This window comes from Choristoneura fumiferana, chromosome 16 (genome assembly GCF_025370935.1).
Source record: "Choristoneura fumiferana chromosome 16, NRCan_CFum_1, whole genome shotgun sequence".
Lineage (NCBI taxonomy): Eukaryota > Metazoa > Arthropoda > Insecta > Lepidoptera > Tortricidae > Choristoneura > Choristoneura fumiferana.
The window spans coordinates 19982599-20002863 of NC_133487.1; the positions used below are offsets into that span (position 1 = coordinate 19982599).

General features: G+C 38.7%; 2 protein-coding genes across 2 annotated transcripts; both read left to right on the forward strand.

Moving 5' to 3' along the window:
- Positions 1-4599: 4599 nt before the first annotated feature.
- LOC141436439 (protein takeout-like) lies at positions 4600-17489 on the forward strand. Its single transcript, XM_074099426.1, has 5 exons — positions 4600-4741; positions 10058-10277; positions 15088-15218; positions 16642-16797; positions 17278-17489. Exons 1-5 carry the CDS (start codon positions 4687-4689, stop codon positions 17427-17429), a joined length of 714 nt encoding a protein of 237 aa, XP_073955527.1. The 5' UTR covers positions 4600-4686; the 3' UTR covers positions 17430-17489.
- Positions 17490-18490: 1001 nt separating this feature from the next.
- LOC141436438 (ribonuclease P protein subunit p40-like) lies at positions 18491-20167 on the forward strand. The gene has a single exon (XM_074099425.1). It carries the CDS (start codon positions 19145-19147, stop codon positions 20165-20167), a length of 1023 nt encoding a protein of 340 aa, XP_073955526.1. The 5' UTR covers positions 18491-19144.
- Positions 20168-20265: the final 98 nt, after the last annotated feature.

A 20265-nucleotide genomic window follows, 5' to 3' on the forward strand; every position in this document is an offset into this window, starting at 1 on the left:
GAGCTACGTGCCAGCCAACATGCGCCGTACTACTTCAACAATTCCAGCTGCCAAAACTGGAAGCTTCATTTGCAATTAACTACTATGTATTTACAGTTATGGGAAATGTCATAAATATGTATGCTGTAAAGTCTCGCATTTTATCATGTAGGCAGCCATCAGTATCAGGGATAAATAACAAATAACCAAAAGAGTGGTAATACCGGTTATGTAATTGGGTAGTTTCGTGGGGAAAAAATATTATATACTACTAGGTTTTGCCCGCAGCTTCGCCCGCGTGAAATTCGGTTATCACGCGCTGTTCCCTCGGGAACTGCATTTTTCCAGGACAAAAGTAGCCATTGTCACTTCCTGGCCTATAAACTATCTCTATGCCAAAAATCACGTCGATCCGTCGCTCCGTTTCGACGTGAAAGACGGACAAACATACAAACACACACACACTTTCGAATTTATAATATTAGTATGGATATAATCTGTAGTTAAATTATCAGAAAATAAACGGCACGTTTTTCTTTCGTCAAGCAAACAAAAATTTGGAAAACCCCCGACTTTGTCACTTCAAAGTTCAATATCTCAAAAACGACTGAACCGATTTTAATAAAACATGACTAAGAACCACACAGACACACATAGCGGTCAAACTTATGACACCCCTCTTTTTGTGTCGGGGGTTAAAAATTACAAAGATGAAGTGGGGCAAAGTTCGGGAGGCCGTGACGGATGACACGTCCGTACTAAAAGGTGTCGCACGGAGTGATGGCGAATTTTAACTGGTATATTCTTCATCAGATTTGTTTAATTGACAAAATAAAAACAATATGACCAATTTCCTGATAATATAACCAACGGACTAAGTAAATATATTTTTTATTGAAGACCTTTCTTTTGGCAAACCTATCGTTGGCATAACTTCGCATTTTTCTTATTTCGCAACATTTTTTCCCCCAAATGTTTCACTTGCCAACTCACGATTTTCTGCAAAACAAATAAAAATCTCAATGTATTTTCTTATGGTTTTATAGAACACAGCAGGTTAGATTAGGTTTGTTTCATGAAAGTTCCGAAAAAACATGGTTTCATAGAAAATCGTGAGTTGGGAAATTAAACGCAGTTTGGCAAATGAAACATTTAGGAATCGTAAATTGGGAAAAGGCAGAGAACCAAACGTTGATTTGGGAAGTATTTCGCCCAAATACAAATATGGGATAAATAGTGTGTGAGCTAATAATTTTCTAAATAATTATCGCCGAAAAATTAGTAAACCAGCCCATTCTCCTTTTATTTTCCTTTCTATCTGTCTGTTTTGCCGGCTTCTCAGCTGGAAATCTAGTAAATACCAGTAGAATAGCATGTTTTTTGTGAACAACTGGTTTTCGGCTACTGGTTGATGATCAACGAGTTCAATTTGCATGTTGATGTCATTGGTTTTGTTGTGTTAGTTGTTTCTGATGTTAATTTTGTTTATTAGTGCAAGTTATGTCAAAATGGACCAGGCGAGATCTGTTGATGGGTATGTTTTTCAAGTTAGCTTGAATTCGACTGAACACTTTTTGGCCGTATATTCTAGAGGGTAGCGCGAGGTTGCATTGCGAGGAATGTGATAAACCAATAGAAACGCTACATTAATCTATCCTCGCTCAGCGCAGCTCTAGTGGAAACAGCTCGGCGGAGCAAGCCTATAGGTAAAAGAAAGCGTTCCTATTGGTTCATTCGTGGTAAACAAATTTCTCGCAACACATCCTCGCGCATCTCTGGTGGAAACGCTGCCTAATACAGGGAAAATGCTCCTCTGTGTTTTGGATGTCTCGGGTTACCTATAACCTACAGTTTATTTCCATAACAAAGGTATATAAAAATCAAAAAAAAATATCTAAATATGTTTATTTAATACAGCGACTCAATTGTTTTTACAGATACATGAGTTAATTTAAAGACAAAGATTAAGCACTGTTTCTCATTTGCAGAATTACGAGTAATTGACCCGTGTCACGCGTGTCACCTACACAAGGCCTTAGTGTAAGTTTCCGGTTATAAAATACGTCTCGATCGCGTTCGCGTTAAAATCTCAATTTGTATGGAAACACGAACAGTACCTCTAGTGTAATTATTCGGTTACAAAATACGTCTCGATCGCGTTCGCGTCAAATCTCAATTTGTATGGAAACACGAACATCGCAAACGTTCCGCTAGAGGCGCTGTTCGTGTTTCCATACAAATTGAGATTTTAACGCAAACGCGATCGAGACGTATTTTATAACCGGAAACGTATACGTATTTTATAGGTACCTAATAAGTTTTCTCAAACGAAGTAAAGACTAGGTAAATGTTAATCCAGGGAGAACCGCATCCTAATTTCTCAAATGCGCTCAATGTGCTCAGTGACTGATAGTGTTACCTCAGTCAGATGGATCAAAGATAGAATAGATATGTAGATTGATGTAATTCCGAAAATTGGCGTTATCATACGCCATCGATCTCTCGCCAGTCGCCATGAATGATGCGCGGGAGTTTTCCAATCGTGCCACACCACACGTGCCGGACGAAGCGATTGTTGACTATCGTTCATGCTCGTGCTGTACTAATAAAGCATACATACATAATACTACAAATTGTCAACTATAATATGTGTTTATCTACACCCATATAGTAAATCCTCAATTATGCGTTCAAAAACCATAGGTATAATGACCAGCATTACGACATTGGATTCTATTATGAACACGGCTGTATCGTAATAGTCATTAGGATACAGAAATCTGTATTGTAATGAGATTTCATACATCATTACAGCACGGGGGGGCGCCGCGACCACGTGCAGCAGCAGGTCGTCGCGGGCGCAGCTCGTGGGGCAGACATACCTACCTAGTTCTCGTTAATGCAGGTCATTCTCAATGGTTCTTGAACACATGATAGAGGATTTAATATATGGATATAGATAAAATATTGTATGCAACTGTACGTAATTAGGCCTTAAAACACTCATGTGACCCTATTATGAAACCCACACTCGTGTTTTAACGACCCTTATTACGATACAGTTGCATAAAATACTATTTTTTAGTGCCCAAGTACCACCAAGAAGCAGTCGTGGTAGCGTAGTGGTTTGGCTATGACATCTGAACCATAGGATCACGGGTTCCAATTAGGTCGCACCTCTGAGTTTCTCGAAATTTATGTGCGAAATTAATTCAATTCACACTAGGCCCGCATGGGATCTATGGCCCAATCTTTCTCATTTCAAGAGGCCTGTGCCCTGCAGCGTGACGTATAGAAGGCTGAGATGTGTGTGTCTGTTTTTTGAGTTATTTACTAATTTCCTAAAAAGATGCCATATGCAACAGAAATTTATACGTAGGTAGTTCTCTAGAGTAGTCACGTTAGGCAATAGGCCTGACTTAGTAAGCTAGTTGAGAAAGTAAGATAGATACGAACTTTTCCGACAAAAAACGATGGCAGAAAATTGTTCACTACATTTGACATAATGTATTATTATACGCCGTAGTCGCCTACGTAGGCTAGCAACCTGTCACTATTTGTACCATTTTTGTCAAACTTAAAACTAAAAACCGGCCAAGAGCGTGTCGGACACGCCCAAAATAGGGTTCCGTAGCCATTACGAAAAATTTACGTAATAGTTTTCTAAGGATTTCGTATTTTATACGGAACCTTCCAAGTTTAGGTATATTTTATACTTTAGGCTGCTATTTACTCTTAAACTACTAATAATTCTCAAGCAAACTTAACCGCTATAGTTTTCCTTGTAAGTTTAATATACTTACAACCATTGTGAATTTTTTAAAAAATTTCCACCCACCCGTTTAGATTTTAGAGGGGGGGACGCCCTATGTTAACCCTAAAAATTGCTAAAAGTGGTTCCGAAGCGGTAACGTTACTGTGTGTGTGTGTGTGTGTGTGTGTGTGTGTGTGTGTATTGTAGTGAAACTATATTGTGCTTTGAAAAATTAGCTTTCTGTCTGTTTTCTGTGAATCAAATGCATCCTTTAGAATATCTGTGATTAAAACACGTATGCGTCATACGCCATGCTGAGGGCAGCACCGTAAGCACGAGTGATCGACATAATTTCTCGCTCTATTCGGTCAAAGTCAAAGTGATTTATTGCTCACATGTTGTGATATAGTATATCCAACAGAGAGCAGCAAAATCGATTTTAATAACAAGAAAAACTGCATTCATACATTTCAAAAAAGTGTACTTAGCTCGGGAATCGAACCCGGCCGTTTTGAAAAATAAAACTTACATTCTCATTTACGTATTGTCTTAAGTTTCAGACTTTCCCATACTGACCGATCTAAATAAGCCATCCTGTATACCTACTAAGCAACCTGTGGATTCAAGTGGCAAATTATCGTTCATTGTGGCGTTCTAAGGCTTTTGTTCAGCTGTGGACGCTTCTACTTCCGGTTAATGATAAAGGGCCTTCTAAGGGAGACCTTTGTTCAACAGTGGACAGACTAGGTCTTCCGGCTGATGATGCTATAATATGAATACTATAATCGGCATCAGCGCGTGCGCCGGTTTGACCCACACACCTACAGCGTAGAATCCGAGAACGCCATAAAAGCTCGCGCGCGGCCTTGTCGGCGTCAGAGCTTAAACGCGCCTGCGCCGGTATAATCGATTGTTTATCTTTATCATTTAGTAACAATTTATTAAAATTTAAAATGTTAAGATACTTTTGTTTCATGGCTGTGTTACTGGGGGTGCGGTCCGCTTCGGGTAAGTTTATAAGTCTGTTTTAATAAGGTGTTAAAAAGTGCTCTAATTTCTCGCCGAAATTTCTTTTTCCAAATGTGTCGTTTCCCAGCTGTTCCATGTGGACGAACTATTTTTTATTAATGTAAGTAAGTATAATAGCATTGTTATAAAACTAATCTAACTTATAGAGTTCTGCAAGATAGTCCTGAAATATATCCAGAATAGTTTACAGTTTCAGAAAAAAATCGTTCGTAAATCGTTCGTTGGGAAATGAATAGGTAATCTGGGAAAATATTTTCTTCAAAAAGCCAGGATTCCATAGAAGGTTTTTAAAATATGAAGAAATTATATTAAAGAACAATAATTTAATTAAGATTTTTACAGTTCAACTTATATGTATCGCGAGAACAATTCGCTTGTGTTGCTAGACGATACAAAAATTGGTCGCTTTAATTAAATTAATTTGTTTTTTTACATGTTATACTGTTTAGTTCTTCCGTGTTAATAAAGCTTAATTGTTTTTTTATTTATTTATATAACGAAACAATTAAAATTGCAAAGCGTTACTAATATATATTTTTTACATTTTTGTTGACTACACTTAAATTGTTACCAAATTACATATATGTCTAAGGCCTTACCAAATTTTTAGTAAAGCACCCACTAGAAGTGACTGTAATCAGACTTAAAAAAAAAAAGTTAATGAAAGCTTGCAAAAAACTTATAAAAATGGCCAGTACAATTTTAAACCAAAAAAAGTGATTAATGTAGAGTAGAAGGTACAGTTCGATTTTAAACGGCATGTTTTAAACACAATAATTTTAATAATAATTGTGCGACTTAAATAGTACTTAATTGATAATAATATTCTATTCAGGATCATCTCATTTTTTTATAAAAGTTGCTTTTTTATTTAGTTAAAAACAATCATAATAAAACATAATTAAACTATAGATAGAAAATTTGGCCTAAATCGCCGTCAACGGGTAAGGTGCCCAGAAGGCTGGCCGTATTTCCTCGTTGTATAGCGATACTTGTACGCCTACATATTTGTAACATTTGTTATAGCATTCATAAATTAAAGTAAATACGTCAAATAAAAACTATATCTAAAAACCGGCCAAGAGCATGTCGGACACGCCCAAAATAGGGTTCCGTAGCCATTACAAAAAAATTAAGTAATATTTTTCTAAGGATTTCGTATTTTATACGGAATCTTCCAAGTTTAGGTATATACCTTAGGCTGCTATTACTCATAAATTACTAATAATTCTCAAGCAAACTTAGCCCGTTATAGTTTTCCTTGAAAGTTTGATATACTTACTACCATCCTGATTTTTTTCAAATTTTTCCTCTTACTGGTTTAGATTTTAGAGGGGGGGGGGACGCTCGATTTTAATGAAAATTGCATTTTAAAGTTGAATATTTCGCAAACAAATCAGTGAATCGAAAAATCGTTTTAGCAACCCCTAATGGGTTAAAATACCTATTCAACGATACCCCACACTATAGGGTTGGATGAGAAAAAAAAAAATCACCCCCACTTTACGTCTATGGGAGGATTGGGAGGTAGGTACTTACTCTAAAAAATTTTTTTTTTAATTTTTAGTTGTACTATTTATTGGCATAGTTTACTTATACATCTGTGCAAAATTACAGCTTCTAGCATTGATAGTCCCTGAGCAAAGCCGCGGACGGACAGACAGACAGACAGACATGGCGAAACTATAAGGGTTCCGTTTTTGCCATTTTGGCTCCGGAACCCTAAAAATACAGACCTATACAGATAAAGATTTGAATGAACTAAAATAATTTCCTTGCTCACCCGCGACCTTACGATAGCTAAGCTTATGCAAAATATGCGTGTTCATGCAGTTCCTCCACCTCCACACTGTAAGAACACACACAAATCACACAAACCCATCTATCACCACCACCACACTACACTGACGCGTTTCGAACTCAAACAGAGCTCATCTTCAGAGTGACACAACCGTACACCATGCTACCAGTTGTTAGACTCAGTTGTAACAACAGTTGTGCATGAACACGCATATTTTGCATAAGCTTAGCTATCGTAAGGTCGCGGGTGAGCAAGGAAATTATTTTAGTTCATTGATATGGACCTCCGCAAAGTAACGCCTGATTCAATAAATTATTTAAAGATTTGAACATAACTAAGAAAGTCCTAGAATCTTGCTCTATAATTTTGTTTTTCACATAAAAAAATTGTGTTTATTCCTATTTTCGTATATAAAATTATAAAATTTTACAATAAAAATTTAGTTAAGACTCACAAAAATATAAAATTAAGTACTCTTTTAGCCGAGTTAGGACACCGGATACTGCTTCATGTAAACTTTTAGTTTGTGGAATGAAAAAATTAATATTTTCTTTCTCTTCTAATGATAAACCGAAGGCTAACGTCGCCGTTTAATCCCAACCATTACATCTGGTTCCGCGTGGGAACTATAGCCCAAGCCCTCTTGTTCTGAGAGGAGGCGTCTGCCCAGCAGTGGGACGTATATAGGCTGGGATGGATTACATCTGGCAGCGGCTAAAGTGATGCCAGTAAATGTTCACTAAATACAATTCAAAATATAATAAAGGTTTTATTTTATTTTATGTAAGTATTTTAAGTTAGGACAGACAGGTAGTTTTATTAATTCAATGCTTATTGTTGAGCGAGTAATTTAGTAGCTAAACGTGTCTGAACACCAAAAAATTAGTCGAGTGGATTAGTAAGTAATTTAGTCGAGCCAATCCATTTTATTCTATTTTTTTTAGTAGTCTAGTAGCGAGTAGCACCCCCCACCACGCGTCCGTGCTCACTTGGCCGCCGGCTAAACAAGTCCGAACCTGTCGATTTAGTCGAGTTCATTAGTTGACGTGAAGAAGAGTACCACTGACTTGTGAGCTTTACTCGACTGTAATGCGAACGATTTTTAGGCAGTAGCGAATAGTTTAGCTACTAAATTACTCGCCACTAGACTAAAATACTAGCCTACTCCGAACAAGGCTTTAAAATAAGTTTAAAATTAGTACAGTGTACTGAATAATGTTTTGCTATCATATTTCGGCAGAAATGTTCGAATTTATGTTGCGTTCTCGACTAACTCACTGAAGTTAAGATAAAATACGAAGTTATCCGACAAGATACGATGAAAAGATATTGTTCACTAGATCTGTATAATCCACATTCTCTATAAGTAGGGTTCCTTGGGTCCAGTTTCCTGGATTGTTCTTGACAAATAAATTGTTTATTTAGCGTCTGTTTGAGCTGATGTCAGCGTGTTTGTCTGTTTGCAGAGCGACGCGGATATTTATTGTTACTTTTTATATTACTGTGAAGCGCTGTGTTTATCTATATTATAAATAAATATCATCATCATGGGCCAATTGACACCAATTGACCTAGTCCCAAACTAAGCAAAGCTTGTAGGTACTGGATACTAGGCAACGGATAAACATACTTATATAGATGAATACATACTTAAAATCTGTATAAATAAAAATGAATCGTAAAATGTGTTGCTAAGCGCAAAACTCGGGAACGGCTGGACCGATTTCGATAATTATTTTTTAGTTGCGTTCGTTATTGTCAGGAGAAGGTTTTTATGGAAGAAAATAAAGAAAAAATACAACGGTGGCGAAGCCGCGGGCAACAGCTAGTAAATAAATAAAAATAAAAATTGTTTATTAAAGGTAACCTTATTAACATTCAATGAATATCCAGCGGCCCCACACTAGGCAATGCCTGTCACGTGGCGGCCTGATTCGGTTTTAAAATAAATTAACAATAGGAAAAATTACTTAGTATTAGCCGATTACATAAAGTGAAATATAAGGCCTCTAAATATATATATAAGAACTTAGCTATCAGTTTAATGAAGAAGAGATAAAGCAAAAATGCATGTATTGTGTGTGTGTGTATATGAGTGTGTGTGTATGTGTGTGTGTGTGTGGTTGAGAAGTAAGTAAGGCTACAGAATTAGAAGACATCAGAAAAGCTATGTTACGATCTTTAGCAATTCTTCCGTTTGACTATAGTTAAGATCCTTCAACCAGCCAACAATCTTAAATTTTGCTTCGCGTGGGGTGTTTCCCGCTAACCCGCAGGCCTTCACCAATTTATTATAAATAAAGGGATGCAAGAGCTTAAACACCAATTAAACACCCAAGACCCTGGGTCGAACCCGGGACCTCAAACTTCATAGTCAGGTTCTCTAGTGATTACCCGCCGTTCCGCACGCGTAAATAATCAGATCTAGTAGTTGAATTAAAATTCTAGTATTTTACTTAATTCTTATGATAATACCTTGTGCAAGGTCCGCCCGGATTGCTGCCACTATCTTGCTCGCTAATCCTGCCGTGAAGCAGCAGTGCTTGCACTATGGTGTTTCGGCGTGGAGAGTAAGACAGCCGGTGAAATTACTGGCACTTGAGGTATCCCATCTTAGGCCTCTAGGTTGGCAACGCATCTGCAATACCCCTGGTGTTGCAGATGTTTATGGACGGTGGTGATCTCTTACCATCAGGAGACCCACTTGCTCGTTTGCCATCCAGTCGCATAAAAAAAAATTAAAAACGATCTCAATATCACCAATGACCAAAGAAACTGAAGTACTTAAAGTACAAACATATGGAAATTATTTTAAAATTCTGAAACTAAAACTAAGCATCAATCATTGTGATCCTAGCCGTGTCAGAAAATTTGACACGAAATTGTGAGAAAGAAATTAGCAAGCTTTAATCACGATAATATATAAAAGTTATCATTTCAATTAGCGGTTATTGCTGTAATGTTGGCCAACGTGCAGCGCTAAGAAGTTCTGCACGTTTTCCTTGACCGGCAGGAGCGATATTTTTAGTAAATAAGTGTACATTTTGAACCTTGCCGCAGGTGCCGAGGTCGGATCCGCGGTATTGTAAGGATTTCATTGTTACTTTCATTTGTAATTACACTAGTTTTATCACGCGGCTTCACTTTCCCAGTGCAGTAGGTACCATGATTTTTTTCCACGTGACTCACGCCAAATTACAGGTTTCTGGTATTCAGTCTCTAAAGCCAAATTGGCGTTATCACATTGCAAAAGCTAATTAATAACCAACAATAAGTTGGAAAACCCCCGTCTGTCACTTCCAAGTTCAATATCTCAAAAACGGTTGAACCGATTTTGATAAAACATATCGGTCAAACTTATAACACCCTTTTTAAGGTTAAAAAATCAACCGCCGATTTGGAAAACCACTGTTGAGAAGAATCTGGCAAGACAACGAGGTATAATTTACATATTCCATTCTTGGATCCACTAAACGTTTATTTCCTCGTTCCAGCCCCCTTCATCAAACCCTGCAAGGCGGAAGACGCGGCCTGCATCCTCGCGTCAGCGCAAGCCGCCATCCCGATCCTGGCCAATGGCATCCCGGAACTGTCGGTGCCATCTCTGGACCCCATGGTGCTGAAGCTGGTCACCACTGACGAGGCTGGACTGCATCTTGCGTTGAAAGACAACATTGTCACTGGCTTGAAGGACTGCACAGCCGATGGCGTGAAGTAAGTTCAAAATTAACTACAAACAATTACTTTGGTCACCAGCGACAGTGGTGTAAGCTGAAAAAAAGACCTAAATAATTCTTTCACACTTTTGAAAAAAAAATAGGTAAGTATGATAAAAGACATGGGTTCGTTTTTCTGTACAAAAGATCAAATTAGTAACTGATTGTATTCAAATGCCAAAGTTTGTCTGTTTGAATATGTTTTTTTTTATTCGACTGGATGGCAAACGTGCAAGTGGGTCTCCTGATGGTAAGAGATCACCACCGTCCATAAACATCTGCAACACCAGGGGTATTGCAGATGCGTTGCCAACCTAGAGGCCTAAGATGGGATACCTCAAGTGCCAGTAATTTCACCGGCTGTCTTACTCTTCACGCCGAAACACAACAGTGCAAGCACTGCTGCTTCACGGCAGGATTAGCGAGCAAGATGGTGGTAGTAATCCGGGCGGACCTTGCACAAGGTTCTACCACCTGCAAACATATGTAATTTCAATAGGCGCGTGCGCCTAGAGAGAAATTTGTCTGTTGTTGTGTCCGCTACGCTATACAAGGTACGGTACGGATAAGCAGGGCATGAGATCAAATTTTATTTTCGTCGTCTTGAAAAAAGTCAAATTTAGAAAATAAATATGTTTTTTTCATCTGTTTTCATTGTTTTTTTAGCTAAAAAACACTTTTTTTACAACACTACCCGCGCCCTTAATATGCTATGTCTATGTCGGATTGACTTTAAATTTGGCATACTTATGTAAATCACGTGACAATACAATAATCTATCATAGTAGTGCTTGACATCCTGGTAGTCCAGCCAGGATCGTCTCCGCCGGACGGAACTCATCAACGGTTAATAGTATCGACTTGAAATTTGGTATGCAAATGCAGTTTGGGTGACAATGCAAGTACAGTCAACAGAAAGTACAGTCAGCAAAAAAAGCTTGTATTAAAAATTAAATTTTTATGGTTAGGTTATTTAACCTCCTGAGTCCTGACATTTTATAACAAACTTAGTGCCTAAGACCTAGACTGGTTGACCTGCTTTGTTATTTTGGACATTATTTCAATATTATTAGAATTCATTATTCAATGAACAATTTTTACTTTATAAAGTACATTCGGCCGTTATTCTTAGTATTAATTAATCCTTTATAAAGTAGGTAAGTACGGGAAGGCTTAGGAGGTTAAGACTAGTCTAATAGTATCTAACAGCTATTTTAGAAGATCCCAGTACAAAGTTCATCATGAATGTTTATAAATTATTAGTGACTGCACGACATGGCTAAATAAGTAAACAAAAATGCCACAGTAAGGACAAATTCGCTATCTCTGGTATGCAGTCTGAAACTATCGTGATCCTAATTGTGTCTGCAAAATGTGGACCTAATCACGCAATTGTTTGATTATCGACCTCGTCGACGTGACGGCCATGGCGCCACCCATAAGGCTAAGGTTGAAAAGTACTAAGTACCTACATTGGAAAAAAAAAAGATTGTGACGAAGCGAAAACCTCCTTTTTGGAAGTCATTTCAAAATCAGATTAATTCTTGATTCTTGTCTAAAAAGGCAAATAAGTAATTAAAATAAACTGAACCTTAAACTCCAAAGTAAAAAAGTTTTTACACAGAAAACAGGCATCGACCCTAAGACGTTGGCTGGCTAACTGCTTCCTAGTCTTTTGAGTAAGACAAGCCCGAACCCTGGATTCGCCAAAGGCCAGAATCTTGTAGTAGTTGTGTACTTATCATGTCGGCCTAGGTATATAAACCCTGTATTGATATGTTTACGTTCTACTCTACTGCAAGGCACAAGCTGTGTTTTTTAAACCCAATGCTAAAAGAGGGATGCTATATGTATAAACTCTCAAACAGACAGTCCGATTTCGATACGGTTTTTTTTTCGGGAAAGCAAATTTCTTTACGGTGGTTCTTTTTTATGATTCATTGGAATCGGTTCAGCCTTTTTTGAGATCGACTTTTCTAAGTTGATTAACTAAATATAGTTTTTATTCACATTTCTCTACATGAGATAAGTCTTCTTCGCTACTATAAGTACATAGTAGTAATGCATTACTGAAGCTTTATCCAGCTAACTTGAGTTTCAACCCCAGACGCAAAAAGAGGGGTGTTATAAGTTTGACCGTTATGTGTGTCTGTCTGTCGCACCGTAGCTCTTAATCGCGTAGACCGATTTGAATGTATTTTTATTTATTTGAAAGCAGGTTTTCGTTCGATGATGGCGACGAGTCTATGGTTCTTAGACATGTTTCATCAAAATCGGTTGATCCCTTTTGAGATATTGAACTTTGAAGTGTCGGGGTTTTTCAACTTTTTTCAACTCGACAACTCGTTTTTCCGACCTTTAATCATCATATTTTCGCACCATTTATATTTAAATAAAGCTTCTAACTTGCTTTACCACAATCGTAAAACATAGGAGATAATTTACGGTTACCTACTTCATTATTTATTCAATGCGCTTCTCGATTGTATTGTGGTAGACAATGTCATCGGTCACGACGGTCATTGTCATAGCCATAAAGTTCATATGCATGAGGAAAACGGACAGTTGTTTTTTACGGGCAGTTGGACATGTATGTCTCGAGAAATAATGAATATTTTAATAAAACAGAACCAATAATGCGTGACGCAAGTACGAGTCAACCAGCACTTATTGGTGACTTTTAGGAACCTGCTAGGAAAGTGTTCTTTGACGTTCGCTTAGTAAATGCCGACGCTTCTTCCTACAGTAACCTCACATGGCAAAAAACCACACACAAGACATAGCCAAGAAAAACATTCTAAATACGAACGTGTTGCTGACTTAAAAGCGTCATTTAGGTACTCCTTTAGTCATCTCCTGTGACGGAGCCCTGCAAGGCTACTACGAAACTCGAAACTCGAAGTTCGTATCGTGCGGTCCCTGAGTCCCTCTAACACTTATACTGTTTAACACGAGAGCGAGAGGGACCGCACGACACGAACTTCGAGTTTCGAGTTTCGTAGTAGCCGTGCAGGGCCAGTGTTATGTTCCACATTTCCATCGTCACTCGAGCGCTCACGTGTCGATACACGCCAGCAAAAATTTACCCAAATCCAAGAACTTGTTGCCCAATCCGTTGTTCGACCGGTTGGCTGTCTGTGTATCATCGATGTAGTAACCTCGACACAGCCCTACTGGTGCGACCTTAGCTTACTTATGGACACTGAGGAAGTATGGATGCTGATGCGACAGTAGACTTATAGTTACAACTGCTTTTTATGTTGACGACTGCATAGTGAATCAGACTATAAGAGGTTTTGAGTTTGAATCTTGGTAAGAGCCTACTCTAGCTTGATAAATAATACAAATTAATTAACCTGAGTCAAAGATTTACTTCGTATTTCAGTACTGATATATGTATTTATCTTACACTACGATTATCCGTTGCCTTGATTCGTTTGAGACTAGGTCAATAGTGTTCTGGGTAAAAATATTGAGTTTGTATGTATGGGCGTGTACGCGGTCTTTTCCCTAACTTATGTACCTATCAACTTTTTCATACTAGTTGCATAGTGGATACCTACATAGGTTAGGGCACTGACTGTACACGAAAAGCAGGGTCGGTATTTCCATTTCGGTATTATCCCGGCCGGTAAAGAGTGTCACCCCTTAATACGTCAATTAGATCATCAAATATAGTGCCCACGTATTTTTCGTTTTGTAAATCAAACAAAAAATGAAAAAGATAAATCGCTTCTAAATTTGGGAATAGTTATCATCATCAAATCAGATGTAGGACGTCCACTGTTACTGGACATACCAGCCCTGGATCAACGATTTTTTCGAACCGGGCTAAAACCTTGATGGTGGCGCCCCCCCTTCAGTGTTTGAGAAAAACTGTTAAAACTGCCAATGAGTAGCATTTTTCTTCTTTCCTTCTTCATTTCTTGTCTCAAGGATTTGGCGACCCCATGAGACTGCCGCCCGGGGCAAGTGCCCCGGTTTGCCCCCCCCCCTTTGATCCGGGGCTGGGACATACATAGATTAGGCCTCCCCCATAATCAGTTTATTGAATCAGGCGTTACGGAGGTCCATATCAATTAACTGAAACAATTATTTTGCTATTTTGAACATGAAACTACCGTGAGACTCACTCATATTAAATATATTGACCCGGATAACTCACGTCTTAAATCGAGTTTAGCCCGACATGTTTCGGGCTAATCCGTAGCCCTTCGTCTTTGGAGCAACGCGACTCAGCGGCTGCTGCAACACGCGCACTGCGCGCCGCCGCTCTGCTCGCGCGACTACCCGACGAAACTGACACCGGCACACAACTACCCGCGTTTTCATCATCATTTTCATTACAACTGTCAAATGTAGGGTAGCACACAACACTTACATCGCTCTGTAAAGGTACGTTCACACACACCGATGAGGTACCGTCCAACCACTATCCCGGTTAAAATTCGGACGACGACTAATATCGATTGCTTCACGCACTTTCCGCGGAATGAATAATTTCTCTCTCGCAAGTACAGATACCCTATCAAATCTGATATAGTGCGTCGAATCCGAGTCCATTGAGTGCTCGGCCACAGCAGACCCCTTGTCGTCCTGTTTCCTCATACTGCGTATTATTTTGCTCACCCGCGACCGTATGATAGCTACATTTATGCGAGGAATGCTCCCCATAAACCTCCAGTTGCTTCGGTGCGGCCAGCGCCCACCATGAACACTTCATAGGCATAAATTTGTGCTTTTCAGTAAGCTGTATCAAGCTTGTGCCACGTGAGACAAACTAACCTGAAACATTGTCTTGTTACCAGACTAGACTTGAAGAAAGGCAAACTGGTCGTGGTGATTCGCTGCAGCGTCGTGCTGCGGGGAACCTACAAGCTCAGCGGGCAACTGCTGGTGTTCCCCGTCCAGGGAGAGGGGAAGAATACCATTACGATCCGTAAGTTTATTAATTTCCTGACTGTTGAAGATTGGCAGCATTATTTCTAAGGGGGTGGATTCCCAACACTTGCAGCAGAGAAGTGACAGCCGTGACCACGACTGCTCTGTCAAGAGTATCCGACAAAGAAGATCCATGCTTGTAGATTGAAATCTGTGCTTGTAACTATAGGTTTTATTCCATCTTACAATACAATACAATAACTCTTTATTGTACACCACAATATGTGAGAATTGTTTAAGTTAAGCAATAGATGACGAGCTGTCGGTAGGCCTCCAACAAGATGGAGCGACGACCTGGTTAAGATCGCGGGATCGCGGTGGATGCGAAAAGCACAAGAACGGTCTGAGTGGAGGGCCTTGGGGGAGGCCTATGTCCAGCAGTGGACGTCTTTCGGCTGACATGATGATGATGATGATGAAGCAATAGATGGCCTTATCGCTTCAGATCGATATCTTCCATGCAACCTTTACAATACAAAGAAGTAAGAAACAGATAAAAAAACATTAAACAAATAATGTATACTGTAATAAACAACAAATGTAAATAGATAGATTCATGCAAAAGATGATTCTTATTTATGGTTTGGGTCTTCTGGCCGGAGAGGAGTGTTCCGTCATTGTAGGGCAGCGACGAAGACGGCTTTCAAAAAGCCTGTGTAATTTTTTTTTATTCGACTGGATGGCAAACGAGCAAGTGGGTCTCCTGATGGTAAGAGATCACCACCGCCCATAAACATCTGCAACACCAGGGGCCTACCACTTGCAAAAGTTTGACCGCTATGTGTATCTGTGTGTCTGTCTGTGGCACCGTAGCTCTTTAACGGGTGGACCGATTTGAATGCGGTTTTTTTTATTGGAAATCAGGTTTTCTAGCGATAGTTTTTAGACATGTTTCATCAAATTCGTGTTAGCCATTTTTGAGATATTGAACTTTGAATTGACAAAGTCGGGGGTTTTCCAACTTTTTGTTTCTTAGGTTATTGATTAATAAATCAATACTCGTATATGGTCTAGGTCTAGGTATTGTCTTATCTGCAAGGTGTGTAAATGCACCTTCTTGCACCCACCACCCGGCGCCCGTGCGCAGTCTGATGAATGATGATGAGAGAGAGAGGGAGAGAGAGAGAGAAACATTAAATTTACACATATTCGATACTCATAAAAATACATTAGATGGAAAAAAATAAAAATAACATCGAATAGTATAAAGTGGACCCCACTGAAGCATAGTGTTACGGCAAGCCGCAACGCCGTCTTTCAGTGGGACCCATTTAAAAACTAAAACACATAAAAACATACAACACACTATGACGAAACGAACGCCAGCGGAAGGAAGTTCGCTAAGAAACTTTCAATCCGGAAATAATGGCAACACTGGATCAGTGATAGTGAATACTTATGGCTTTTGACGTTCATTCCAGGTGACATCATCATCAAAGCCAGCACAGAGATCACCAACGTGCCCGGCGCAGACGGACAGACGCACTGGCATATCAACAAGTGGAGGCACACGTACCAGGTCAAGACCAGCACCTCCTTTGACTTCGACAACCTGTTCAACGGGAACAAGCTGCTCGGTGAGATTATTTTCTGTTGTTGAATAACTTAAATACGAGTATTTCGCCGAACCAGAAGACGTAACCTTAGAAAATGGGAATTAGGTGGACTGATGAAGTAGCGAGAGTCGTTTATCTATTGTCAAGACGTTTGTTTGTTTGTTATACGGCAAAGGCAATACACTATATAACCGTAAGGGATTACTAATGTATGTCGAAAATACAAACTGAGACATGGATGCACAGAAAAACCAGAAAAAGAGACAGCGCTGGGAATGGGAATGGAACCCAGGTCCTCAGCAATCCGTGCTGCGTGCTATAAGCCCTACACCACCGCTGGACAGGAATCTAGACACGAATTTTTCCTATGCATACATATCTCATCATGATTCTTGTCCGTAGTTAATGTGGGTGAAAGTGGCGAAAGGCTAGTCTATTTATATATGTATGTATGTTCTTTTGCTTTGGATCGATTTGATAAAGATTATATTTTTCTTCCAGCGGACCCAGTCAGTGCGTTTGTGAACAGCAACTGGCGGGAGGTGATGGAGGATATAGCGCAGCCGATTGTCAAATCCATAGTTGAGCGGGTGGTGATGGCCGTCGACGCATTCTTCGCCGCCGTGCCCGCCGATCAGCTGTTTATAGCGTAGTTTTAGGTTATGTTTGATTATAAGTTAGGTTAAGATAGCTGTAATAAATTATTGTCTTTATGCTTTTGTTTTATTCTGCGGCGTTTAACTTTCTGATACATGTAGTAAGCCCCTCCGTAAGGACCACCAGGTTTTTTTAAACAGCACGCAGTAACAGGGCAGTAATATTTCAAATTAGGTACCTACCTATGTAGATAAAACTTAAAAATAAAAGTGGTGTGTGAATGTTTTTAATATTTATTGCTTCTTAAAAATATCCAGAGGCCTTACTTTAACATAGAATCACAATCGTTTACACAGCTTCTTTCTGTCCCATGGTATAAGACGAGGGTAGAAAGAGATGGCGAATACGATCGCGGACGTCAGTCAGCACGTTAAACAATACGATCTTAGGTAGGACGGCCAAGGACCTCCTATAAGCCGGATATATGTCCTGGAATAAGTGGAATAACCTAACGAACAAAAAGTTGGAAAACCCCCGACTTTGTCACTTCAAAGTTCAATATCTCAAAAACGGCTGAACCGATTTTGATAAAAGATGTCTAAGAACCATCGCTAGAAAACCTGCTTTCAAATAAAAAAACCGCATTCAAATCGGTCCACCCGTTTAAGGGCTACGGTGCCACAGACAGACACACATAGCGGTCAAACTTATAACACCCCTCTTTTTGCGTCGGGATTTAAAGACAGGACGGTTGCAGCCCTATTTGATCTACTACGGTCAAAGTACCTACTCCTGTCAAAGAACTTTGGGGCAGTGCACTGCACACAACGCCCCCCATACGGGTGAGCGGCATATACTTAGAGTGATTCTTTAGTGTACTTAGCCTCTATAATAAGTCTGCAATTACTAGTTTCTAAGTAAAACCGCAGAATAAGTAATACTTAGTGTAAAACCAAATTAAAGTGACGAAGTAGGTATTTATGTTAGTACCTACCTAAATTATGAGTACCTATGTCCGCATTAAATGTCAGTGGTGCATGGCATTATATTATTATAATTTAACAAATGTAAGAGGTCAGCACATTACGTAAATTAAATGTATATCTAGTCGGAAAAATGTTAATTCTATTTTATATAACGTGCCGCCATCTAAAGGGTAATAGCGTAACTACAGAATAATTTTGCTTCTCGACAATAGATGTCGCACAAATAATGATAGAGAGATGTTGTCTTGTCGATAGTAATTTGTTATAGATAAAAAAAGAATTTCATTTTAAATTAGTTATTTTTATTATATGAATTATATATTAGGAGTGATATAAATTGCGAAAAATAACGCCATTACCGTTCATTTCATTATAGTTTTTTTTTGAAGGTGAGGTGTCAACGAAATGTCAAAAATGTTAGAAGTCCGTATTGCAGCTAAGAACCTATTTTTATTTTAGCATCTAATTTGACAGCAAATAACAAACCAAGCCTCGAACTCATTAATATAATTTGGAATAGAAATCGCAAATAAAGCGAAGAATGTCACCCAAAATTAAATAGGTGTCCCATAAAATTAAAGGTGTATTTATGTGTGAAAAATATTAAACACTCATAATTTTACGTGCTGTTATTAGCAAAGGTGCTATTTAAAATGTTAATATACTTTCCGATGCGTTAAGAGAATAAAATATAGTAAAAGATCATTTATAGGTTAGGTTAAGTGTTATTAATTTTGCTCCTTGTCCTTGCTCCGGCAGCATAATATTCATTAGTCAATATAAAAATGTTGTGTCCTGAAGTCTTCAATTTTCCCTGTCCGAAGGTAGTATCCTCATCTAAAAATTATGAAAACTGCGAGGCAGCAATGAAAACAATAAAGATGAACTATTTTTATAAAAGTTTGATTGTGACTTGTCCAGATGAAATGCATGTTCCGAATTTTATAGAAGAAATGATCACAGAAGACACAGACTACTACAAAATAACGAAGTGTTCAGTTACAGAATTCATAGATGTCAATTTCATTGATAATTTTGTGAAAAAGGGAAAATTGTATTGCATTACGGCAGACAAAAATTGTGTTGTGCAAAATTGTGCCGCAGTAACGCCAGATGGTGTACTAACGCTTCACATTTTGGACTTTGTTTTTCAAACATTAGGCCTGGAAGGCAAAAAACAACCACACAACTACTTTGAAATAAGAATAGACCTAAAAAACCTAAGACATACTGATAAATTATATTCAAACTTATGTAAGTTAGAGACATTCAACTTCTTTGTGTACTGGGAGCCTAATAATGAAGATGTATGTCCATCATCAATAGCAAAGTATTTTTACGACAAGAATGTAAATGTGACCGTCTGTCCAATCAAATTAAAGCATCTTTCACCGGATATAGAACAAGTACCAGCTTTAGAAGACGTGGACTCTGATGAAATGACAGAATGGATTGGTATGCTGGCTCACAATGCTGATTTGAATCCAACAGAAAACTACATCAGTTCATATAGTCAACCAGAAAGTGAACATGCATTGAAAACTACTAGAATAGCCCTTCTTATTTCAAATGGAATGTTTACTCCTTACCATCTTGAACGTATTTGCAAGAAAATTGAAGAATATGTTGCCAATAGAGAGCTGAATAACTTCTGGGCGTGTGTCAGTATCCAGAGCTTTGAGAACAGTCTGTGGCAATGGGGCCCGAGTAGCCCTAGAATGTTCCAAGCCCATGACTCCACTTGCAACCTGTTCTTCAGTCATGCAGGCATTATTGAATATAGTATAGGTCAAATAAAATATTCATAGCATTTAGTTAGTTTTATTTTTTGTCCATAATTGTTTCCAACACACACATATTTTACTATTTTCATTACCTAGATGCTGTGATAGTACGATATTAGCCT